We start from the raw sequence: 27,365 nt of genomic DNA, 5'->3' as shown, positions 1-27,365 counted from the left end.
CTGTAATTGTAGTTGTGTTCAATGCTGAAGTGTTTTGGGCCAGTGTCAATTTGAATTACAGAACCAAGAGTTTCTGTTCATTAAATCTAATGTACTGTATTTTCCAGCATACAAAAAGGCAACAGATCAGCCTATTATTCTCCAAGATGAATTTGGAGGATCAAAAATTCCATGTGAAACACAGCAGGACTTATAAAGATTGTGACAATGTTTGAGTGTTCACATTAAATGTTTACATTATGTACTACATCAACCTGTATGCCATAAAAAATGGTAGGCAAGATCTTTCACCATTTCCCCCAGTGGAATTTGGTACCTGTTTTCCCTGGTGTCTGAGAAATTATAGTAGTTTTCATCATGATGACTATTTGTGCCATGTTGTTTCTCTTCCTGGATAGAAATTATAGTCTATTGTATATATAGCTCATGAGATAATTTCATACTCAGTATTGTGAACTAACAATACACTTGTCGGTTATTTCTGGAAGTATCCAGTATCCTAAGGTAGACAAGTCCATACCAAAATTGAAAGGAATAAATGCAAGATATGACCTCTGCAAGCCAATATGCAGGCAGCCAGTCAAGGAGAGCAGTAACTATGAAGAGAAAGACATTCATACAGAAGAAAAAGAAGTCTTTAGTCTTGCTGTTGATGACCATATCAGGATACAATAAGACCCATCTAACAAAGGCTAGCAAAATCTTTAACACACAACTGCATTAGATGGGGACTGATGTACAGTGTTTCATGACACCACCCCCTATGACTCCATTGATAGTTGAGGGATCAAGATGAAGAAACGTAGTTTGTACTGGGTTGTTAGATAAATTCATTCATTTTTTTTCCAATTGGCTTTTCATTGGTTTATACCTGAAAAAAAGATAAAAATTTCTTCAAATTTCAAAAACCAATAAGCAACAGTTGTAGCAGACGAATAGAGCTACAATAAAAAAAATCAACTATAAAACACTACAATAAAAATATTTTTTGAGTTAATTCAAATAAGATTGGATAAAATTAAAATAAATGGGAAAAAATGAAAGAAGCGAATGAATATGACAAGCCAAAAGTTAAAAGAGCAGACAGCTGGAAAAATAATTACTTTAAAAAAAAATACCCTTCACCATACATTTAATTCCTGTAACGATGAGAAAAATTATGTAAAATACTAATAAACAAACAAAAAAGAGAAGAACAACAACTGCATTTTTATTTATATTTATGTATATTTATATATATTTACATTTTCCTTACTTGTTTGATTTTTTTTTCAAAGGTTTGGAAGTAAAATGGACCTTAGATGCCTTGAATAACAAAACTCACAGAGTTTTTTACATGGAAGCTGGCAATGAGATCTCAAAGACTCAAACATTCACTTTAGTAAAAGGTGAAGCCAAATCTGTCCGACACCAGGCTTATCTCAAGGTATTTCATTTACTTAAGATCTGCATGGCTGGGTTCACAGTATATTCAGTATGGTCACTCTATTACTTACACTGACTATGAATTTTTTTTTTAATTATGGACAACATACAACCCGGAACCATATGGTTGGTGAGCAAGCTACTTACCACACAGCCACTCCTGTGCCTAAATAAAACTTACAGTACTTTGTCTTCCCCATCAATTATTTAATATATACTAAACATGCACTGAGGAATTCCTTATGTAGATCCTGTGACTAAAGTGCAGTACCGTGGATGATGCTTGGTAGCCATATGTGGTGAACATGCTCCCAAGGCACACCAGTAACATACCCAAAACAAGGTTTAGATACGACAAATTAAAGTCTTCTATCTAAATTTTGATTTTAAACATAACCTAAAGCAACAGTAACATCCACCCCTAAGGGTCAGCCACACTTAAGTGGCAATACACTTCACTTTATCGTGCAGTTACTGTTAATACTTCATTTAGAGAATTAACATTGCTTGTTTTCACTTTTTCGATATCAGTGAAGAATTTCACTGGAAAAATATACATAAGGTTGCCAAGAATTTATATCTCTCATCGAAGGTCGGTAGCTATCGGACGCTGACGAAGGGAAATAACCCTGAAACCCGGGTCCGTTCGTGCTACAGATCACGATGAGAGGGATAACTTCCCTTGGCAAAACAAACAGGACACAGTAGTGTGTCGATAAGCCAGCTGGAGGAGATGTCCTCCTGGGGCTAAAGCAACAGTAACATCCACTCCTAGGGGTCAGCCACACTTAAGTGGCAATACACTTCACTATATATATATATATATATATATCTGTGTGCTTATGTACCTTAATTTGATTTCTTGAGTAAATAGCTTTGAATTCATTATGATTTGTAATAATATAGAGAAATTCATTGAGCACTTTAGTAAAATTTTGCAGTGAAGTATTTACTTGTATTTATAAAATGTTTATCAATATGTATGTGTGAATGCACACATTCATATATATATATATACATATATAAATATATATATATATATATATATATATATATATATATATATATATAACAGGTTTCTTTATTTTTGTTTGTCTTTTAAGGAAAATATACGAGACAAATTGACTCCAGTTGGTGTGAGCTTGGAATATAAGATTGTTGAGAGTCAAAGACGGAAAAAGCGAGAACTTACCCCAATCTTGAATAAATACACATCAGAGACTAAAATCTCAACAGTAAGGCCAGCTTCCATAAATCTTAACATTTTTTTTCACACTAGTTTTACTACTACTACTACTACTATTATTATTATTATTATTATTATTATTATTATTATTATCATCATCATTATGCCAAAGATGATTCTACCATGGTCAACTTCACCTTTCAGCCTTTTGGGGTTGCTAAAACAAGTACCAATTGAGGTCAGGGTGGGGTCCAGTGTAATTGCTTAGCTCCTCTCCACAAAATTTCAGAACTTGTGCATAATGTAGAAATAATAATTATAGCAATGATGTAATTGTGTTCTCCACCCCTAAAAGAACTTAGAAGGCTGCCATTGTCTAGTCGAAGAGTCGATCTGATCCAGCAGACCTGGGATTATACTGCGTGCGCACGCACGCACACATGCACACACACGCACACACACATGCACGCACACACACACATGCACGCACACACACAGAAGCATTTTAAACCCTATCCAAAAGAAAACCCCTTCACCTGATTGGTAACTATGCAATCATTGGCAGGGTTAAAAATCATAAGGGTTTAATCAACCAATACAAACATCTACAAAAAAATAGCAACTTTTAATAATAATAATCACAACAATAATGTTAACAAGTAAAATTTTCCTTCTGATCACAATTTGATGTTTTGTTCTTTCACAGATCCAAATTCAGAAAGATTGTGGCCCAGATAATATTTGTATACCTGATCTTGTTTTATATGTTCCCAGGTATGACTTTTACCATTTTGATACCATATTTTTGTTGACACACACTGCTTTTTTTTCAATTAATTTTAAAAGTAATGAAGAATTTAGTAAAATAACATTTGTCATTATTAAGTTCGTGTTTGGAACAAGAACTGATATGAAAGTTTGATGGAAGATTTTAATTTTGATCTCTTTAACTCACACTTTACTCTTACTAGATTTAAAAGAATGACTGGAATGCTATTGAACATAGGTCTGCTTAACGTTTTGTTACCATATTTCTGTTGAAATAAACTGTCCTTGTATCAATTAATTTTGAAAATGAAGAATTTCATAAAATAATCTGTCATTTTTAAACTGGTATTTGGAACATAAATTAACATAAAAGTTTTGGTGGAAGGTTTTAGTTATATTAAAACCTTCCATTAAAATTTAAAACAGGAAGTTTGTATCACAGAACCTAGAATGGTTTCGTGCAAACTGCTGTCAAAAGGGTTAATACATTTTCAAATTTTTTTTATTTATTATATATATGCATGACTACTTAGTAAGAAGTTTGCTTGCCAGCCACATGGTTCCAGGTTCAGTCCCACTGCATGATGCTTTGAGCAAGTGTCTTCTACTATAGCCTCTGGCTGACCAAAGCCTTTATATGAGTGGATTTGGTAGATGAAAACTGAAAGAAGCCCATTATGTGTGTGTGTGTTTGTTCCACCAGCACTACTTAACTGGTGTCGGTTTGTTTACATCCCATAAGTTAATGATTTGGTAAAAGTGACTGATAGAAGAAGCACCAGGCTTAAAAAGTAAATACAGGGGTTGATTTGTTCACAAAATGAAAGCAATTCTAGCTGCTTAACGATTTTTGGAATAACTTAGTTCTGTTCCCTTCTACACCTCCATCACTCAGTATATTTGTGTGCAAAGCCAAATCCCCTCAGGCACTACCCTACAGTGAGATCTATATAGTAAAGGACTGGCACTCCATTCCTTAGAATGACAAGGGTTCCTGTTAATCCCAATCAACAGAACAGCCTGCTTGTGAAATCAACATGCAAGTGGCCAAGTATTCCACAGACACTCATACTCTTAACATAGTTCTCAGGGAGATTCAGTATGACACAGAACTGACAAGGTTGGGCCCTTTGAATTACAGGTACCACTCATTATTGTTAATTGAGTGGACTGGAACAGTATGAAATATAGTATCTTGCTCAAGGGCACAACATGCTGCTGAGTATTAAAAAATGCTAAAATAAGAAATAAAAACGAGTGAAAGGAGTTATGTAATAGTCTTTTCTTGACAGCTGTTTCAGGTGAACCATGTACATATATAATAAAAACCCAAAATGCTATAGAAGTATGGAATAATGTGAGTTACTATGGCTCTCTACAAAGTCATGTTACCATCATCATCATCATTATTGTCATCATCCTCATGCTATAATTTAATATTTTTCTATTTATATTTTACAGAACATCATCGCAGCAAATTATTGGTAATCGCAAAAATTTGGAAATACAGATTAAAGTTGAAAATCATAAAGAGGATGCATTCGAAACCCAGTTGTTTGTGACTCTGCCACCAGATGTCACTTATGTGAAAATACAAGATGTGAAAGCTGTGAGTTCTTTTTAAGCTTTAGCCACTTTAATCAAAGTTTAAAGAGCAAACTCACTACCTAATGCATTCCATAATTCCATATCTAATTTAAGGTGGTGAGCTGGCTGAAATAGTTACACTCTGGACAAAAGGTTTAGTGGAATTTTGGTCTGTCTGCACATTCTGAGTTCAAATGCTACTGAGGTCAACTTTGCCTTTCATCTTTTCAGAGTCAATAAAATAAGTACCAGTCACGTACTGGGTTCGATAGAATAATTAACTCCCTCCCCTCAAATATGCTGGCTTTGTGCCTCAGTGAGAAAGCATTATTATTATTGTGCAACTTGTGCCACATAAAAAGCTTCCATGCTGGTGCCACATGAAAAGCATCCAGTACACCTTGTAAAGTGGTTGGCATTAGGAAGTGAATCCAGCCATAAAAATCATTCCCAAACAGACAATTGGAACCTGGTGCAGCTCTCTGGTTAGCCAAGATCTTGTCAAACTGTCCAACCCATGCCAGCACGAAAAATGGATGTTATATGGGGATGATGCAGTTTTACTGTTCTCGTTATTTGAGAAAAATGTTTTCTATTTCATTCCAGAAAATCTCAGTTGGTTGCAAAGCCATTGATAGTGGGGATGTGAATGTTGTTGTATGTGATTTGGGCAATCCTTTGAAGAAAAAGCAAAAGGTAAGTTGGTTTAATTCCTTTTGATTCCAGATTTTGCTTGATGCCATACACTACTTTTGTTATAGCTAATTTTGAAAATAAAGAATTTAGTAAAATAATTTCAGGATGGGCTTCTTTCAGTTTCTCTCTACCAAATCCACTCCCAGAGTTTGAGTCAACCCAGAGATATGGTAGAAGACACTTGCCCAAGATGTTCACAGAGTAGGACTAAACCTGAAACCCTATGAGGTTTGAAGCAAACCTTTTTAACCACGCAGTCATGCTTGCAACTGTCTCTGAATCCTAATTCCTCATTTCTTGATTCAAGCCTCTTACAATGACTTGGCTGCAAAATAACTCCATGACATTACCAATATCATTAGTTCCTGTAGGTCAGGGGCTCCCCTGGGAATCAATACAAGCAAAATAGTAAATTGAGGATCCACAGCAGTATTTTAAGGTCCATGAAAAAATTTTGCTTCAGATGTATTTATTGCAAAAAAAAAACAAAAAAAAAACAATATACTAGGTTTCTTTCTCAGATGTTTTGCATAATTTAATATGATTCTGACCACCCATTCAGCATTTTGAAAGAAGTTTCTTTGAAACTACTTTTTAAGCATCAAATGGTTGTATAGGGTCCACCAGAGTAAAACAGTAATCATAAAGGGCCAAAGGTAAAAAAAATGGTTGAGAACTGCTACTGAAGATGATTCTCACTTGAAACAAACATTTACCTTTTTCATAGAACAAAAGAAAAACAAAAAGATTTATAATTAAACAAGTTAATCAACTGATTTACACTGCTTCTAATGAAATTATGATGTTTACAAGCTTTGATTCTTTTTCCATTTTTTCTCCAGGTTTCCTTAACAATGAAATTCTCACCAAAACATGTCAATGGATCAAACAAATTCCTTGATTTCCAAATCCAAGTGAATTGGTAATAACTGTGTATTTAATTATTCATTTACTTTAATTACCCAAAAAGCTAATTTGTTAAAGGCTATCACTAGAATAGCTTGGCTGGTTATGGTCCTTGTGAGCTTGAATACTGACCTAATGGTACCTTCCAGGGTCTCTCTCTCCTTTACTTCTCTCATCACATTTGCCTGCTGCTCCCTTTACCCTCTGTCTCCTTTTCTCTCACTACCCTCTCTCTCTCTCTCTCTCTCTCTCTCTCTCTCTCTCTCTCTCTCTCTTTCCAACAGCTTCTCTGCTGCCTCCCCAACACTCCTCATCTTTCTCCCTCTGACTTACCTTCCACTTACTTTAAGTCCAATACTTAATCTATTGATCACTTTTGCCCAACTGCTAAGTCAAAACCAGTTCTCAAGTGGTGTGAGTCATAGGCAAACACATACACACACACACACACACACACACACATGCACAAACATACATACATATACACACATACATACACCAATTTTAGGTGACAGCTTGGCAGATTTGTTAGTGCATCAGATAAAATACCTTTTGGTATTTATTCCAACTTACTGCATCCTGAGATCAAATCCCACTGGAGTCAACTTTATTTTTCATCCTTTTAGGGCCAATAAGAAATACCAATCTAAGGCAGTGAATTGGTGGCAGAGATCCTTCTTGGGTCCTATAGGCTCACAAGGGGCTAGTTTTCATGGCTCATACATTCCCTCCTGGACAGAAAAATGATCTGTTGCAGAATTATTTATTTTTGCCAGCTGAGAAGACTGGAATGACATGAAATGAAGTGTTTTGTTCAAGAACACAACACATTACCCAGTCCAGGAATCAAAAACTCAATCTTAGGTTCATGAATCCAACACCTTAATACCTAAGGCATGCACCTTAGAATTGGTGGTACTGTAAGAGTATCAGACCAGGGTATCTTGTGGTATTTGTTCCACCTCTTTCCATTCAAGGTACAAATCTGTCACCTTTGATATCTTTAGTTTGAGCACTCTGTTGTAAGTATTTGTGTCAAGTCTCTGGTTTGAAAATATCTTCCTCCTTCCATCACTCCCTCCTGTCACTCTCAGAGACCCTTACAAAATGTCATGGGCTCTGCTCTCCCACATGATTCACCATCATCTTTTAATGTCCTATCTTCCATGTTTACACGAGTTGGATAGTTTGACGGGATCCAACATGTCAAAAGACGATGTTGTGTGCCAATATCTGTTTTGGATTGGTTTCTACAGCTTTACAGGAAGTGGTACTGGGTGACTTTCTTCTTACATGGGACTCATACTAGTGATATCAACTTGCAAATTGCATGACTAGGGGCTTAAAGTAGACCTTATAGCTGAACAGGAATAGAAGAGAAAGGGTGCAATACTTCTAGGAGCAGGGTGTGTTGATGAGGGAGGATAAAGTAAGGTGAGAGGAACACATTTATACTTGTGAGATGGTGATGATGGTGAGATTGGTTGAACGATAGAAAGAAAAATACACACATTCACCCACACACATCCACTCACACATTCACATACACTCATACATTTGCCCCCACACATTCACCTGTATACACATTCACACACACACACACACACACACACACACACATTTGCACACACTCATATTCACATACAAGTTTTGAACAGAGTTGAAGCTAAACGAATCTTCAAAATGTATGCTTCTCCTCTTAGTTTTGGCTGTAGGGGTTTATTTTGTTGGGATTTTCCTTTTACCAATTTCATTTTTGCTTTCTCTATTAATTTCTATGAATTTCTCTTCCACAGTTCCAATAAAGAAGAAAACCAAGATATTCACAATAATTTCCATAATGTCAGCATTCCAGTTAAGGCTGCAGCAGACATCATCATTCTTGGGTAAATAACAATATGATGTTTCCATACTTTCAATATTATTTTGTGTTATTAGCATGGTGAGCTGGTACAATTGTTAGCACATTACAAAATCTGCCTTAATTCTTTACCTGATCTTGAACAATTGTTCTTCTAATTACACCCAATTCATGAAACTTATCTATCAAAATAACTCATCACCTTTAACTGAACAACTACAGGGCATAACCAATTTTTTTTTATATATATTTGGTTAAATATTTATAAATATTAAAGACTTTTGACTAAGGATTTTATGTAAATATAATAATAAATTTTTCTTTCCTATTTCAGTAAATCCACTCCAGATCAGGTAATTTACAATTCCAGCCAAGGAGATGAGATTCGAGAGAGTTACATGTACAACAATACAATAGCAAAACATGGTCCCTCTGTGGAACATCTCTATGAGGTAGGGACCAGTCTTTTATTTTCAGTTCTTATGTATTATTTCTTTTTGAAGAATTGATTTTCAGTTGTAATATGTTATAGGTATCACTCAAAGATTCCTTCTTTCTGGCACTATCTATATGTGCATGTACACACACACACATCTTATTGTTTTTCCTGGTTTGACTTGGATTTTCCTTTATATATGTGTGTGTGTATGTGTGTATACACACACACACATATATATATATGTGTCTGTGTGTGTGTATATATATATATATATATATATATATATATATATATATATATATATATCATCATCATCATCATCATCATCGTTTAACGTCCGCTTTCCATGTTAGCATGGGTTGGACGATTTGACTGAGGACTGGTGAAACCGGATGGCAACACCAGGCTCCAGTCTGATTTGGCAGAGTTTCTACAGCTGGATGCCCTTCCTAACGCCAACCACTCAGGGAGTGTAGTGGGTGCTTTTATGTGTCACCCGCATGAAAACGGCCATCCTCGAAATGGTGTCTTTTATGTGCCACCCGCACAAGCCAGTCCAGGGGCACTGGCAACGATCTCGCTCAAAAATCCTACAGGAGCCAGTCAGGCGGTACTGGCAACGGCCACGCTCAAAATGGTGCATCTCATGTGCCACCCGCACAAGAACCAGTCCAGGGGCACTGGCAACGATCTTACTTGGCTTGCCGGGTCTTCTCACGCACAGCACATTTCCAAAGGTCTCGGTCAGTAGTCATCGCCTCGGTGAGGCCCAATGTACGAAGGTCTTGCCTCACCACCTCAGCCCAGGTCTTCCTGGGCCTACCTCTTCCACGGGTTCCCTCAACTGTTAGGGTGTGGCACTTTTTCACGCAGCTATCCTCCTCCATTCTCACCACATGTCCATACCAGCGCAATCGTCTCTCTTGCACGCCACAACTGATGCTTCTAATGTTCAGCTTTTCTCTCAAAGATACTTACACTCTGACGGGTATTCACATTGACATTACACATCCAACGGAGCATACTGGCTTCATTCCTTGTGAGCTTACGTATGTCCTCAGCAGTTACAGCCCATGTTTCACTGCCATGTAGCATGGTTGTTCGTACGCATGCGTCATACAGTCTGCCTTTTACTCTGAGTGAGAGTCCCTTTGTCGCCAGCAGGAGTAAGAGCTCTCTAAACTTTGCCCAGGCTATTCTTATTCTAGCAGCTACACTTTCAGCGCACCCACCCCCACTACTAACTTGGTCGCCCAGATAGCGGAAGCTATCGACTACCTCTAGTTTTTCACCCTGGAATGAGATAGAAGTTGTTTCCTGTTTGTTTGCAGTCTTTATTGCACCTGAACATCTGCCACAAACAAAAACTAACTTGCTAGTTAACCTGCCTTTGATGTTGCTGCACCTCTTATGTGTCCATAGCTTGCACCGGGTACATCTTATAGAGTTACTACCTACTCCTTTTCTACATACTGAGCAGGGCCATCTACCTGAAGGGGTTTGTGTTTTATCTACCTTCCTACTTATTAGGATTTTGGTTTTAGCTAGGTTGACTCTAAGGCCCTTCAATTCTAGACCTTGCTTCCACACCTGAAACTTCTCCTCTAGTTCTGATAGTGACTCCGCAATTAGGGCAAGGTCATCAGCATAGAGGAGCTCCCAGGGGCAACCTGTCTTGAACTCCTCTGTGATTGCCTGGAGGACTATGGTAAATAAGAGGGGGCTGAGGACGGAACCTTGGTGGACCCCTACCTCTACCCGGAATTCATTGCTGTACTCATTTCCAACCCTCACCTTACTGGCAGCATCTCTGTACATGGCTCGCACAGCTCTCACTAACCATTCTTCTATCCCAAGTTTCCTCATTGACCACCAGATAAGGGATCGGTGGACCCTGCCAAAGGCTTTCTCCATGTCAACGAAAGCCAGGTACAGAGGTTTATCCTTAGCTAGGTATTTCTCCTGCAACTGTCTCACTAGAAATAAGGCATCAGTAGTGCTTTTACCTGGCACGAACCCAAACTGCATCTCATCTAAATTGATTCGCTCCCTAATTAGTTGGGCTATGACCCTCTCTGTAACTTTCATAACCTGATCTAACAGCTTGATGCCTCTGTAATATATATATACACCATTTTGAGCGTGGCCGTTGCCAGTACTGCCTGACTGGCCTTCATGCCGGTGGCACATAAAAGCACCCACTACACTCTCAGAGTGGTTGGCGTTAGGAAGGGTATCCAGCTGTAGAAACTCTGCCAAATCAGATTGGAGCCTGGTGTAGCCATCTGGTTTCACCACTCCTCAGTCAAATCAATCAACCCATGCTAGCATGGAAAGCGGACGTTAAACGATGACGATGATGATGATGATATATATAAAGAATGAGATAAAGAGACCAATGGCATGAGCAAATTTATATATATATATATATATATATATATATATATATATATATATGTATATATGTATATATTTATATAAATATATGTATATAAGGACTCCTCAGGCTCAAATGGCTGAAGGCACATAACCTCTCTAGGGTAGAGAGTTTATGTGCCTTCAGCCATTTGAGCCTGAGGAGTCACCTATACTCCTAAGCACTTCTTAGGTGTGAAACCAATGGTCACTCTATGACTGGCCATCAGTTTTAACTTACTAAAAAATATATTACTGCTCTAATGCATTGCAGTGAGCTTCTTTTTCAGATATATGATACGTTGACAATATATATATTCTTTTGCTCGTTTCAGTCATTTTGACTGCAGCCATGCTGGAGCACCACTTTTAGTCAAACAAATCGCCCTAAAGACTTATTCTTTGTAAGCCTAGTACTTGTTCTATTATATATATATAAAGGTTATGAAGGGTAATGGAGTCAACCAGACCCTAATGATATCTTCTACTATTACCGTCTCCGATGAAAGGATACATTGAATTTTCCCTGAAACAGTTGTAAGACATTCTACATGAAATATAAATTTGCTCATGCCATTGGTCTCTTTATCTCATTCTTTATATATATCATCATCATCATCGTCATCGTTTAACGTCCGCTTTCCATGCTAGCATGGGTTGGATGATTTGACTGAGGACTGGTGAAACCAGATGGCTACACCAGGCTCCAATCTGATTTGGCAGAGTTTCTACAGCTGGATGCCCTTCCTAACGCCAACCACTCTGAGAGTGTAGTGGGTGCTTTTACGTGCCACCGGCATGAAGGCCAGTCAGGCAGTACTGGCAACGGCCACGCTCAAAATGGTGTATTTTATGTGCCACCCGCACAAGAGCCAGTCCAGGGGCACTGGCAACGATCTTGCTCGAAAGTCCTTACACATGCTGCGGGCACGATAGGCTTCTTTCAGTTTCCGTCTACCAAATCCACTCACAAGGCTTTAGTTGGCCCGAGGCTATAGTAGAAGACATTTGCCCAAGATGCCATGCAGTGGAACTGAACTTGGAACCATGTGTTTGGGAAGCGATCTTCTTACCGCACAGCCACTCCTATGTCTATTATATACACACACACACACACACACACACACATATATATATATGTATATCAACTATTCTGCCTTTCAATGCAATGTAAGCCAGAAGGTCTGCAAATCTAACAGAGGCCTCAAAAGACATTTTAAGATCCACAAAGATCAGAATTTAACTGCAGCTCTTAGTTGTCCAGATCAGATATGCAGTCTATGTGGTGTCTTTCCAAAACATTGTCTGGTTTAAAAGGGCCACATTAGATGCCATGATGGTTCTAAGGTGTAGGCACAGGGGGTGGTCAAACTCTGCATAAGGAGTAGACAACCACCGTATTAAAATATACACAGCCTTAGTTTTTTTATCTCATTACGAAAAGTAAATCCTTATATATATATATATATATACAAATTAAAAGGGTAAAGGATTATCAATTTATTAATTCGTTAATAAATCAACAATTAATAATTAATAATTTTTACCAAGCCCATCGGTATGTAAGCACCATTATTGGTGGAGAACTTATTTAAAAGCTCATATATATTTATAAACATAATTAAGGGATCAAATATTTGCTGATCCCTTAATTATGTATATATATATATAAATCACAGTCTCTCTGTCTGACAAAGATGGTTCTGCAATTTTCTGCTGAACAACCTGCACAGATGATATATTTCTGGTGATCAAATGTTTGTGTTGCATATTACAGCTCACTTCTTCCATCAAATTGACATTGCTTGTACAAGCACAGTGTGCCACACATCAGATGTCACACTAATTAGAGAGTTATGTGAAATAAAGTGTTTTGTTCAAGAACACAATGCACTTCCCTGGGTCCAGGAATTAAGCTTTCAATCTTAAATGTGACACACACAGGTCTTCCCTTCGCTTCCTTTATTGAAAAATTTCCCTATTTCATATTTCTTTGCTGTCTCTGAGTTATCTCCCCTGCTTCTATTTACGATGTTGAAATATTGGGTTGTTCGGAAAGTTCGTGCCGATTTATTGTAGCTTACCTTTCGACTTATTTGCCATGAAACCACCTCAATTCTGGGAAGAGGGTATTTTCAAGTCAAAGGAAAGATGGAGACGCATTGTGCTACAAAATGGTTCATATTTGGTTGATTAAAAATGTAATGGCAAGTATTTATTGACCTTTTTCTTTCCTTTAAAAATCGGCACGAACTTTCCGGACAACCCAATATTTTCCTCCTCATTATAAATTCCACTGGGATTGACTTTGCCTTTCATCCTTTCAAGTTCTATAAAATAAGTACCAGTCAAGTACTGGGATCGATGTAATCAACTAATTCCTCACCCCCAAAATCTTCAGGCCTTCTGCCTATAAATACAAAGGATTATTCTTTCTTTCCTTTGTTTTTTTTTAAGCTTGCTAATTTTCTGAAATTTCCTTTTTTTTTTTTTTTTCGTTAGTTTTTATTTCACTCATCTATATCCATGACTAAAAATCTCAACATGTTTCTAATGAGTAAGAATAAAATATGAAATATATATATTCAATGCATCTTCTTTATTCTTTGATTTAAAATTCAAACATTATTCACTTTTGACGGATATTTGTTCTCATCTTGTTTGTTGTTAACACAACGTTTTGGCTGAAATACCCTCTAGCCTCCATCAGGTGTCTTGGGGAAATTTCGAACCTGGGTTCTCATTCCTAAGGTATTTTTCGATGTTGTTGTCATTATTATTATTCAGGTCACTGCCAGGAATCGAACTTGGAATCTTGGGGTTAATTACACCATATGCCCATGGGCATATGGCGTAGTGGTTACCTCCCTTACAATAACTGCCCACTAGGGCACACCACTTGTTTGATTAACTTACGTCTTTACATATTCATATATACCTTTCATACATGCCTATGGTTCCCTATTCTTTTATTATACATATTTACCCCAATTTATTTCTGCTTCCTTTGTCTTCTTTTCCCTTGACGCTTTCTCCCACTGGAAAATTCCCTCCCTCCCCATCACTTCATTTATATCAAGCACAATATGATGATGATGGTGATAACAGCTGCACAGTTTCATTTTTTTTTTTCTTTTAATGTGAACCACTCCAAACTTGTGAAAGACGAAAATATCTCTACTCTGATCCCCTTCACTATTTTCGTTTTGACCCTAATTTTTGTTTACTCAATATTTTCTGAGAATTGAAAGCAAGAAACTCCGCAACAGATATACTGAATTTCATGCCACTGCTTCAGGGTAGAGTTTATTTATTGAAACTGAAATTTTCCGAGTTTCTCACAACTCAAATTTCACACCACTTGAAGATTTTGGTGACATGATACTCAGGATGCAAGACACTGTGTGTGTCTGATATTATATATATATGATGGATATATATCACTTTCTAGGCCCATTTCACTCTAAGACACATCTTAAGTTTGGTTTCCCCATCATTGATAACATCCTGTATGGCTCCTAAAGTCTGCAACGGACTTACAAGTCATTTCATACTGACAGAAATATGTTTGTAGCTTGCCCTGAAGATGCTTTCCTTGCTCCAGATCATCATACAACACCTGTTTTGACATGCAAATGTCCTCTACACAGACAAGATTACATAGATATATAACACAATTGAGTTTATTTGGAAGTGAGAAAACCTTCTGTTGTGGAAATAGCTAAGAAAGAAAATTCTGCTCCCTGACAAAATGTGAAAACACATTGGGCTGTGCATGACACCATTAGATCATAGGCCTCAGGTCCTTCTGCATTATGCCTGCTTCTTGCAATCAAACGGCATCATTCACAGCCCAGTGTGCGTCTTAACATGTCTTGAAGCACAATTTTTTCCTAGGCTTATTTCTATGCAGAAAGTATTTTCATATTAGAGAATATATTCTATTCAACGTTGCTTCATGTAACTTTATTTATACATATATCCACACACACATGCATATACACACCAAAACCACTCACATGGTTTTGGTTGGCCCAGTGCTGAAACAGAAGACACTTGCCCAAGGGGCCATGCAGTGGGACTGAACCCAAAACCACATGGTTAAAAAATAAACTTAACCACATACCCATGTCTTTTTATATCATATTTATATATGTGTGTGTGTGTGTGTGTATGTGTATGTATGTATGTGTGTGTATATATATATTTGTGTGTGTGTGTGTGTGTGAGAGATTTTGGGGTATATATACAAATGTATATATATATATGTATGTATTTGTTTTTCAGATGAGAAACAAAGGAGATAGTGATGTCTCCAAGAGCACATTAACAATTCAATGGCCAAGCTATGACGTGAAGGGAAACCCTTTGCTTGAACTAGTTGGAATCCCTACTATCATTTCTGGAGAAGGATCCTGTGTAGTGGAAACTACACCACACATTACGCAGGTAACAACTGCAACCTAGTATTTCTTCATTGGTACTTCATAAAATTGGTAGCCTTTCTAAGAGCTTCAAGTGCATCCCTCCCACAACATCTTTCAGGATACAAAGCACCAGTGCTGATTAAGCAAAATAAGCATACACTTATGGCATCAAAGGAAAGGGGACACCATAGAAAATGGTTTACAGCACAAAAAAAAAGTGCTTTAAATTGCTAAATTTATATTTGGGATACCTTTTCTCTATTAAGTATGGAAGCAGATATGTTAATTTTGAGATTAATTTTGAGGATATGATCAAAGACTTTGCAATTAAAAAAAAGTAGGAGAATACTTTTCAAATATAAATAAAGTAGAAGTGTACAAAAATAAACTTTATTTTCTGTCTTAGTTTTGTTTCCTTTTGAAACATAAAAATTTATTTTATGGCATATTATGGTTTATAGTTTGAATCACATGTATATGGGGGTCACCAAAATCTTTTAAGTGCTTAAGGCCTCTATGGGTCTTAACCCAGCCCTGCAAAGCACTAAAGCACTACAATAATGGAGCTTTGAAATCAACAATTTTAAATATCCTATTGTAATAAATATCTTATGTAAAATTTTGAGGTTATTAATCTCCTCTTTAGAGATGAAATATTTTTTTAAAATTTTGCTGCTTATTGGGAGAGTCATTATGGTAATATTAATAACACATGCACCAATTCCACTTCTTTATTATTAGTCAATTAGCTAAATATCTATTCAACCAACTAACTGATTTTTTTTTAACTAGTTGGTTATACAGTCAATCCTTTTTCTTTTTTTTTTTTACATCAAAATTCTTTCATCACCATTTGCAACCTTCTCAGTGACTTCTCTCCCACCTCACTCCATCTTAGATCTACACTATACTTTGACTAGTTTCACTGCTAATCATCATTGGGTGTTTTATTCCTGATATAACCCTTTAGCAATTAAACTGGCTATATCAGAGGCCTAAATATTCTATCTGTTTTATGTTCAAACCAGACAGATCTGGCCTCTCACACCTACTCTACAATGTCTTTCTTAGAATAAATAATCACATCATTGAAATCTTGAAGCTATGAGATAATACTTGATTAATTCAAAACAACCTGAATAAATAAGTATTACATTTGGCAGAGCAATCTGAATGCTATGGGGTTAAACTTGATTTGACCTTAATAGTTGTGTCAACTACTTGAGTCAGTAATAAGACACTTAATGATGACATCAGATCAAATTGATGGAAGTGTAATACTGAACAGAAAACTTCATCTCTAAAACTGAGGCTAATTGTCTGAAAAATTATAATTTTAGGATCAGTTTCTAATCAAGAATTAAAATGAAAATGTGGGAAAACTAGATTCTTCTTTCTTTCAATTTTGCTTATATAATTTAATTTCAATGTTTTCTATTGCAGGAAAAATTTGAGCTCTCCAACACCAGAAAGAAAAGGGAGACACAGGAAAAATTCCTATACACATTGGTATGTGCATGTTTGTGTGTGTTTGTCCAAAGAGTAGAGTGTTGTAATTTTTTTGAAGCATTGTAATTATGTGTAAATGAAATATTTGAGAAAAAAAAATGGAAATTCTTTGAGCAGTGCATGTGAGGAATTAAACAAAATACCTAAGATAATGTTAATGAATGAAGACAAAGAGGGAACGATATTGTTTTATCGTACATAGATTGTTTAAAATGATCCTATACTATCTTGGGAAAAATTCATCTTTTCAAATAGAAGTAAGAAAAGATAGAGTTCTGAGAAATGTGCTGTCATGAGCAGACCATTATAGGTTCATAAATCAACCGATGTTAGGTAATACAATATCTTTTTCCATTATTCATATCACTTTATATATTTTGTCTAACTTCTCACCACCCAACATTGCTCAAAGAAATATTTAAGCATTTATCTCACATATATATATTTGAATATTCATTGTACATCCATTTTTCCAAGCTAGCATGGGTTAGGGGCATTGCTGCATACAAATATGTTGAATGCATTGCTTATCCACCCACCCCACACCTTATCCAATCTCTACAGTTGTCACCTACTCTTCCCTAACCCCTCCTCCTCCACTCAACACTTGTTCTTCATGCATTAGATCCACCTCGTCACCCTTTCCCATCTCCCACTCTTCTACACATTCTTATAAACTCCATCCACTCACATTCCCTATTCTTCTCTCCCTGCTGCTATTTACCTCATACTTTAAACATTCACCCAGAAATATCTTCACTACTTTTTTTTTTTACCTCTTTCTAACTCCCCACTCCAAATCACTCTCACTCTTTCTTCTGATATGTGAATGACCCTTTATATCCTCTACAACAATAAACCCTTTCTGCTCTGGCTCCATCTTTCATACTTTAAATTCTCATCTCCCAGCATAAAGCTACCTTCCCCAGGTTACATGGTGATCTCATAAGTGCTAATGATTTGAAAACTCCATCCAGTACACATGTTTTGAAATTATAGAAACACAACTCAAATTAAATTTTCATATCACTATATCACTTCATCATCATCATCATTCAGTATTCTATATTCCATGCTAGCATGGGTTAGATGGTTTGAGAGGATCCAACAGGTTTAGGGACTGCATCCTATTCCAATGTCTGCTTTGGCAAAGTTTCTATTGCTGGATGCTCTTCCTAATGCCAACAACTTTACAGAGTGTATTGAGTGCTTTCATATTTTCAGGGTCGATAAAATAAAGTAGACAGCCTTGTGTCTGAATTAGAAACCATTATTATATCTCACAATTAAACAGTTGCATAACAATTTAATAATTAAATAAATGTCATTTAAATATTTCTTTTTTGAATCTGTTGTGCAAGAATTTTAGTACAACACTTTGTTGAAATTGCTGTTGTTGTACTTTGGGACAGTCATAAAGTCAATAACCACCTACACTGGTTGTACTTCACTTCAGTTTTTAACAAGTTTGTTGCAGATTAGTACAACTAAAACTGAAGTAAAATACAACCAGTATGTGTAAGCTTATTGACAGTATGACCCCCCCCCCCCCCAAGTTATTTATATAGATCTTTTTTCTTCTAAATGGTACCTTTCTTTTCTTTTTCAGAACTGTACTGGAAAATGGTGCAGTAACATTACTTGTACTTTAGGATATTTAAAAAGGGGTGATAACATATTAGTTCAAGTAAGATCAAAACTATGGACAAGTACATTATTAAAGGTAAGATAACTGTTTATTTTTCTTGTCTAACATCTCTGCTAAATATTATATATCATTTATTGTATTAGTCACACATTCTGCACAAATATATATCTCAAAAAGCATAAATTTCACATATAGTTCATACTTTTTGCTCAACAGCTAATTCACTAAGATGAACACCACCAAATATATAATTACATTATTGTGAGGCATAATTAATTGAAATCAAATTAAAAATAGAGTTTACTCAAATTATCAAATATGTTATGCTAATCAGAAAACTATATTGAAATAGGGAAAACCAAAAAGAGAAAAAAGGAAAGCTAAATATGTATACGTCCCCGTAACTTAGCAGTTCGGCAAAAGACACCGATAGAATAAGTACTAGGCTTACAAAGAATAAGTCCTGGGGTTGATTTGCTCAACTAAAGGCAGTGCTCCAGCATGGCCACAGTCAAATGACTGAAACAAGTAAAAGAGCATGTATATGGATAAGTAAAAAATACAGAATGGCACATCTGTGCCATATTTTACTCAGTGGGAATCTATAGAAAAGTTCTCAAAATTTGAGATTTGTTGTCATCAGAACTCAAGACATTCCTGCCAATAAATGTAGCATGTAATAATAATAATAATAATAATAATAATAATAATAATAATAATAATAATAATAATAGTTTCAAATTTTGCTACATGGTCAGCCATTTTGGTGGGGAGGGGACAAGTCGATTATATTGAACCCAGTCTGTAACTGGTACTTAACTTATCACCCTCCCCCCACAAAAAAATGGATGAAAGGCAAAGTTGACTCAGAACACAGCAGCAAACAAAATACCACTAAGTCCTTCGCCCAGCACACTAAGCGATTTTGCCAGCTTGCCACTTTACTACTACTACTACTACTAATAATAATAATAATAATATATGCTTCATTTCATTACAGATGGAATATTTAGATAAACATCAAATTGTGTCCAAAGCTAAACTAGTTGTAACAGATATTCCTTATGACCTGAAATGGGATCCTTATGATTTTCCTTCAGCAACAAAAGAGGTTTGTTTCTTTTTTAATTTTAAGTTTGTCTCCTTGTGTGTGTGTGTGTGTACGTGTGTATGTTTGTGTGTATTGACAACTGTCACTCAAGGTTATGATATTTTCTGAGTTGTTGTTAGTTCTTCTGTTAATAAATCACCAACTCAAAGCCGTGTGGAATAAAAGGTCCCTTACATGGGGTTAGCATCTGGAAGAGCATCTGTCTACAAAACAAATTCTTCAATAACATAAATGTCTAATCCAAGGTAGCATGGAAAAAAGGATGTAAAACCAAACAAACCAATAAATATTTAAAAATTGAAAGGAAATGTTATTATTTGTATTGTTTATATTTTTGCTCTTCCAATATATTTTCATAAATCTTTATATATTTCTTGTAGCTGTACACCCTTGTAAATCCAGAAAAGTTAGTTCCAAAAAGCCGCTCAATACCAATTTGGGTGATTGCTATTGCAGTTGCTGCCGGAATATTGCTTCTATTTTTATTGATTGTCTTATTGTGGTGGGTAAGTACCAATTAACTTTAATGATGACCAGATAATTAACTCTTGAACATTCCATTGAAAAATTTTCAAGTCAAAAGACAGGTTCTATAACGATTCAATTACAGAACAAAAGTAAATAATAATATAGAAGGGATTAGACTTTTCTCTCTTGTCTAAGGAACTTCTTCATTTACTTCAAAATGAATGTAAGCAAGGTTAATACAGTTATTGTGTGTTTCAGAACTGGCTCAAAGATACAGTCATCATGCAATACTGTGACAGACAGAAAGTTAAGAATTACTGTCAACCATTATTATATATCATTGATGGAACATAACAGACATCTGTCAAACTGATATATATATATATATATATATACATATATACGTGACAATTATTCAGTAGCCATGATAAAACTCCGAGTTTCAGATGTCAGGGCAGAAACCCACACCGACATCTCTTCAGTTATCTGGCCATCAAAAAAATGCTATGAAAGGGGTCATTTTCATAGCATTTTTTTGAAGGCCAGATAACTGAAGGGTTTCCGCCCCGACATCTGAAACTCAGAGTTTTATCATGGCTACCGAATAATTGTCACATATTATTTATAGATAAATTCCTCTATTTACATAATATCAAGGTCTCTTTCTTTTGTTGTCTTACCTTTTCTATCAATATATATATATATATATATATATATAAAATAATCGATTAAGTAAACAGATGGAATTGATATAACTTTTTTATTTTGTACAACAATCCTTGAATGAAGACACTACTTTATATATCTGATGTGACCCAGACTGCAAGATTGATGCAACATAGTATGATGCACAGCATCCCGCCTGTAAAGGACAGTTGCAGGATGGATCGAAATGATTGTTGTACAAAATAAAGAGTTATACCAATTCCATCTTCTGTTTACTTAATTGATTATTATCTTAACTAACTCTGCAGAATTCCTGAAGTAGATCCAAAGGAAATATACCCCAGACTGTGGATGACATCAGGTAGCCCCAACTGTGCCAGTGCTTTACTCAACACATCAGCACACTAACTGACGTATACTCATAAGTCCAAAATATTACACACTCACACACACACACACACATACACACATAATATTAATTATACAGATGTGTCATATTACCTATTGCATTAATTACTACGTGTTTGTTAGATCACTTATTCACTTGCACAGATTCACTATAACACTAACTCACTCTTACATACACACACTCTAACCTACATGCATACTGATGTACACACATATTACATAATTATATTATATATATAATTATCTTTCCTCTCTTCCTCACCACATCATATATATATATATATATATATATATATATATATATATATATATATATATATATATATATATAATTGCTTCACCATATACCGAAGTTCAGAAAAAGCTGAGAATCTCACAGATAGCATCACTTGTAACTCACAAAGGCAAAAACAAGAAGAAAGAACAATGAAAAACTAACCAATTCAGATGATTAACACCCAGGATTATGATTAATATGATTAATATGATTAATATGATTAATAATTAACAATTAATAATCAATTTCCTTCATCAGTACTGTATTCCAGTAGTAAATAGTAGCTGCTATTTTTCTGAACTTCGGTATATGGTGAAGCAAATATTTTGCTGATCCCTTAATTATATGTATAAATATATGAACTTTTGAATAAGTTCTCCACCAATAATGGTGCTTTCATACCGATGGGCTTGGTAAAAATTATTAATTATTAATTGATTTATTAATTAATAAATTGATAATCCTTTACCCTTTTAATTTGTAATATATATATATATATATATATATATATAATCTGAATCTCTTCCTCCACCTCATTATCTTTTGCAAGTAAACCAGTAAACATATAATCCAGATAAAATGGCAATGAGTGAGTTTAGCAAATCTTCAATACTAATTACAATTGTCTGAGGATCATTGCATAAAAATGATTGCCTCTAAAATATTGCACAATATTTTGGAAGTGTTACTTCATTTGACTTACATGTAAAGGTACACTCTTATGTTATGTGATGACCAAACACTGTATATTGCTTAGGGAGGAAACAATGTGTAAAAATTAAGAGTAAAATATGGGAGATAGTGGAGAAAATCCAAAGTGATAATAATAGGAGAAAGTGGATGATAAAAGGGAAAAGGAAGAGAATGAGAAGTAGAAGAAAGAGAAGCAGTAGCACATAAGTGGAGTGGGACATCAGCATTTGGGAAGCAAACTTCTAACCATTCATCCAATCTAGAATGCTTCACTTCACTCACACTCAAAGTACACACACTCAAACAAGTGTGTCTTTGTTGAACAGTTTTCTAACAAAAACAGGAAATTCTGCTTGAATGATGTAATCATTAAGAGGAGAAAAATTTGAATAATTGTCTTTAATTTACTTTCTTATTTATAAAACTTTGTCTTTAAAATACTAAAGACCTGTTTTTCTCTCATTTCAGTGTGGATTCTTTAAGAGAGTGAAACCAGAAGATATGCAAGAACTGAACGGAGACACACGTCAATGAGAAACCAATAGGAATCTGTGGGGATTAACATCTGTATTATACATACATATATATATATTATATATTTATTACTGCGTTTGTAAATATATACATATATGTGTGTTTATATGAATGATAATGAATATAAAAATGTTCTACATATATATATATATATATATATATATATGCATACATTTGTATATACATATATATATATATATATATATATATATATATATTTTATATATATACATATATATATATATATATATATATATATTTTATATATATACATATATATATATATATATATATATATATATATATATATATATATATATATATATATGTATGTATGTGTTTACATGTATACATATATACATGTGTGTGTATGTATGCATATGTATGAATGTGTATAGGTATATATATTCTACATGACTATGTATGTATATAAATACAGAGATATATACATATATAATTTCTCTTTATATATGTATGTGCATGTAAATGTGTATATTTTTATATGTGTGTGTGTGTATGTATGTATATATGTATATGTATGAATATATATATATATATGTATGTATATATATATATATATATATATATATATATATATATATATATATATGTATATGTATATATACATACACACACACGGGTGTGTATATAGTGCCATGCACTAAACTCCTGGACCTTGAACCACTTTGTAGCTTTTGATTAAAATATGTATGTAAATACCTATATATAGGTATGCATGTGTAATGTGTATGTATATATTTGTATGTGTAGATGTGTGTTCAAATATTTGTGTATATATATATATATATATATATATATATATACTCATGCATATATTTATATGCTTGTGTCTATGTCCATGCATATTCACACACACACACACACACATGTATACAGCATATTTACACATACACATAGAAACGCCATGAATACAGAGCTTTGATATAGTGTAAAATAGAAGAAACTTAACTAATTTATCACTACACCTAAGATGACATGAACACACACACACACTCACACACATGCTATATATAATAATCATACCAGTAAGAAAGCAGAAAGTGTAATTGTTGAAATCTGAAATAATTATTTTCATTTTTTTTGCTTTTTTTTTTTTTTTTTTTTTTTTTTGCATTCAGCCCGTGGCAGGCTGTCTTAAATGTCGCTCGAGAACAACTACTGGAAAGAACAAAATCTATTTTTATATATTGTACATAGATACAAACATATATAAAAATGTTTTAAATATTTGTCTTTAAATCCATGGTTAGTACTGTTAGCTGGTATTTCAATATTACCGTAGTCTAGAATATTCATGGTTATGAATATTCTGCAGGGAATTTATGAGGAAAAAAATAAGGGTTGATAGCTGCTTTCTCTACCTCATAGTATTTGTGCATATAGAGGCATCAGCTATCAACATCTTTTCTCCATAAATTTCCTGAAGAAGGATCCTAACCCTAAAATATTGAAGTACAAGGTAACAGGGATAACCGTTGACCCGGATTATTAATTTTTATAATTTGATTTGTTTTGGTTTAAAAAAATAATTTGAAACATTTTTATGTATCAGACAGTGCTCCATGGAGACTCTACTACTCTAATAAACAAATAAACACACATATATATATATATAAACACATACATATATGGGCTTGTCTATGCCTATATATAAAACAGTATATCCACAGTATGGTAACTAAAAAATATTCTTTGATATTTATCATATATACATACACACATACATATGTGGTGTGTGTGTGTACATATATGTAAATATATATATGTACATACATACATGCACACATGTCATTATTTTTTCAATGTCTACTTTTCTATGCTTGCATGGGTCAGATGGAACTTTTTGAAGCAGATTTTCTATGGCTGGATGCCCTTCCTGTCTCTAACCCTCATCTATTTCCAAGCAAAGTAATTTTTTCCCCATCACAATCCAAGAGTTTCACAGGAGACTGGAAATGAACAACATTTGTATGATAAGGATGCTCTCTTACAATCATCATGTGATTTCGAGACAAGGGTACACACAGACACACACACACATCTATATAGCTTCTTTCAATTTCTGTCTACCAAATTCTTTCACAAGGCCCAGAGCTATCATAGAAGATACCAAGATGCCATGCAGTAGGATTGCACCCAAAGCCATATATTTGGGAAGTGCCTATATACACACACACACACATATTAGGAAATTTCTCAAAAGTGCCTTACATGCACACACACACACATAATATGTACATTCTATATGTGTTAGTTACTTGAAGAGGATGAAGAAAAAATTATTTTAAAAAATTTAGTTTAGCTTAGAGACATAATAGATCAGGTTAAGAGTTTTAAAATATTTGTTCTATTATAAATCATTTTAAAAAAGGCAGATATCTATTCATATCAATGTTGTAATTAATTTTAATAAATTATCTGTCATTAATTAATCTCCATAATTCAAAATTCTGAGTTTAAATGTGCAAGAATTGTTTCAATGATTTTTTTTTTCTATTGCCAATATTTTCAAAGACAAACTTTTTAGACTTTAGAAAAAAACCATTTAAAAAAAATTTAATTGTTTATAATGAAAAATCAGTATTAAAAAAAAACATTTTATACGAAGTTCTGAGCTAACATTTTTTTATTTGTAGTTTATTTTTTCAAATTTGTACTTTATTTGACTTGCAAAAACAGAACAAGAAATCTGGATATTGACATATTAGAGAGAGAGAGAGAGAGCAGGTGTTTTGTATAAGTGGACATCCTTTGAACTAATACATCTAACTTTTCAGCTGAAGGTGTGAAATCTTTGTCAATCTGGGTAGACTGAAGCAAATAATGTTAGGTGCCTTAACCAGGGCCTCTCTGTAAATCCTTGCCCTCATACACACACTGCACATAACATATATACTTGTACAGTTTGGTGACCCATCCAAGCTATGGAACCATAGAGTAATATGTCAATGTCAAAACTGTATCTATTATACCAGTTTTAACTTGGGTGTAGTTAATTTAGTGTTAGTGGTTAATATGTTGCGCTCCCAATTGCAAGATCATGGTTTCAATTCCTAGACCAGGTTGGCATTGTGTTCTTAAGCAAAATACTTCATATCACGTTGCTCCAGTCCACTCTGTAAATGGACGACCCTACCATGGACTGGTGCCCCATTCAGGGAAAAAGTTGTGATCTCAGTTACTTATATGTCTTGGAAACTGGGTAACTGACCCTGTGAGGCCTAGAGAACTCAAGACAATAATGTCCAGAAGTTGATGTTTAATACAGAAAGCATTAAAAAAACTAATGAGAAATAATTAAGAAATGAACAAAAAAAACAATATTATTCAATGAAGATTCAGTTGTTTGATCTACTGAATTACCTGCTCCTGAATTACCATGTGGCTGACTATTCCACAGACACAATTTTCAGGCAGAATTAGCATGTCCTGTAACAAAGCTGTACCATTTGATTTACAAGTACAATCCACCTTATGAGTTCCTTTCTGTATACTTCTCATCTACACATTTTCACTCATACACATATAGTTCAATGACTAATATTTTTTACACTTTTTTCTAGCAAATACTGAAGACAATTCTGTACTTGTTTCAGTATTATTCTGACATCATTAGCAAAAGCATAGATTTCACTCTACTTGGCAAAGTATTGACAAAATATGAATAAATACCATTATCCATAAAACAGAATTTAATAATAATAATAAAAGTGAACAAGTAAACAAACATAGAGACTCTAAACTATAAATATACATACTGTGGTTTGTATGTAATGAATGGAAATACAATTAAACATATGAAAATGTGAAGGTGCATCATGGGAAACAAGATGGCAGCCTTTAATGGTGCATTATACAAAATATATCTTGTTGATCACATTTAATATTTAAACTATTTTGAGATATGTTTATGTTATAAGTATTTTTTTATATCAAAAAAGTATTTAATAAATGAGAAGGAAACATTGTTTTTTTTATTCATATTGTAAATGTTTTTTCTGTTTTGTTTTGTTTATTTGTTTTCACAGTAAAATTGGTTATTTTGATACATTTATAATATGTTCAAAGATATTATGTGTGGGTTATACGCACACACAGAAATTATTGCAAATTCTGTATTAACATCAGTCATACACATGACATGTGTATACATTCATGTATGCACATATCTAGCTAGCAGTCTGTCTTTCTCTCTATATATAAGCATGTGTGTGTTTGTGTGTATGGTCACAAATTGTATATTATTTTCAATCATACAAATATACATTCTTACATACATCTCTCTCTATTTTTCTCTGTATGTGTGTATGTATATGTTCA

The 27,365-nt window shown here is 34.4% G+C and overlaps 1 protein-coding gene across 1 annotated transcript in view; it reads left to right on the top strand.

The window, feature by feature from the left end:
- The window catches only part of LOC106879883 (integrin alpha-8), a 268,832-nt gene extending 245,684 nt beyond the window's left edge, over positions 1–23,148 (top strand). The window contains exons 19-32 of the mRNA XM_089358425.1: positions 1,278–1,426; positions 2,529–2,660; positions 3,318–3,385; positions 4,841–4,988; positions 5,573–5,662; positions 6,505–6,584; positions 8,365–8,454; positions 8,764–8,881; positions 15,571–15,732; positions 17,154–17,219; positions 18,829–18,942; positions 19,868–19,978; positions 20,359–20,484; positions 22,959–23,148. Of these exons, the coding sequence (XP_089214551.1) occupies positions 1,278–1,426; positions 2,529–2,660; positions 3,318–3,385; positions 4,841–4,988; positions 5,573–5,662; positions 6,505–6,584; positions 8,365–8,454; positions 8,764–8,881; positions 15,571–15,732; positions 17,154–17,219; positions 18,829–18,942; positions 19,868–19,978; positions 20,359–20,484; positions 22,959–23,024 (1,520 nt within the window). The 3' untranslated portion in view covers positions 23,025–23,148. The remainder of the gene's footprint in view (positions 1–1,277; positions 1,427–2,528; positions 2,661–3,317; positions 3,386–4,840; positions 4,989–5,572; positions 5,663–6,504; positions 6,585–8,364; positions 8,455–8,763; positions 8,882–15,570; positions 15,733–17,153; positions 17,220–18,828; positions 18,943–19,867; positions 19,979–20,358; positions 20,485–22,958) is intronic.
- The last annotated feature ends 4,217 nt before the right edge of the window (positions 23,149–27,365 follow it).

The sequence above is a fragment of the Octopus bimaculoides genome, chromosome 10 (assembly GCF_046866305.1).
Source record: "Octopus bimaculoides isolate indiv1 chromosome 10, ASM4686630v1, whole genome shotgun sequence".
NCBI lineage: Eukaryota > Metazoa > Mollusca > Cephalopoda > Octopoda > Octopodidae > Octopus > Octopus bimaculoides.
Note: the sequence above shows the minus strand (reverse complement) of the source record. Positions and strands in the feature narration are given on the sequence as shown.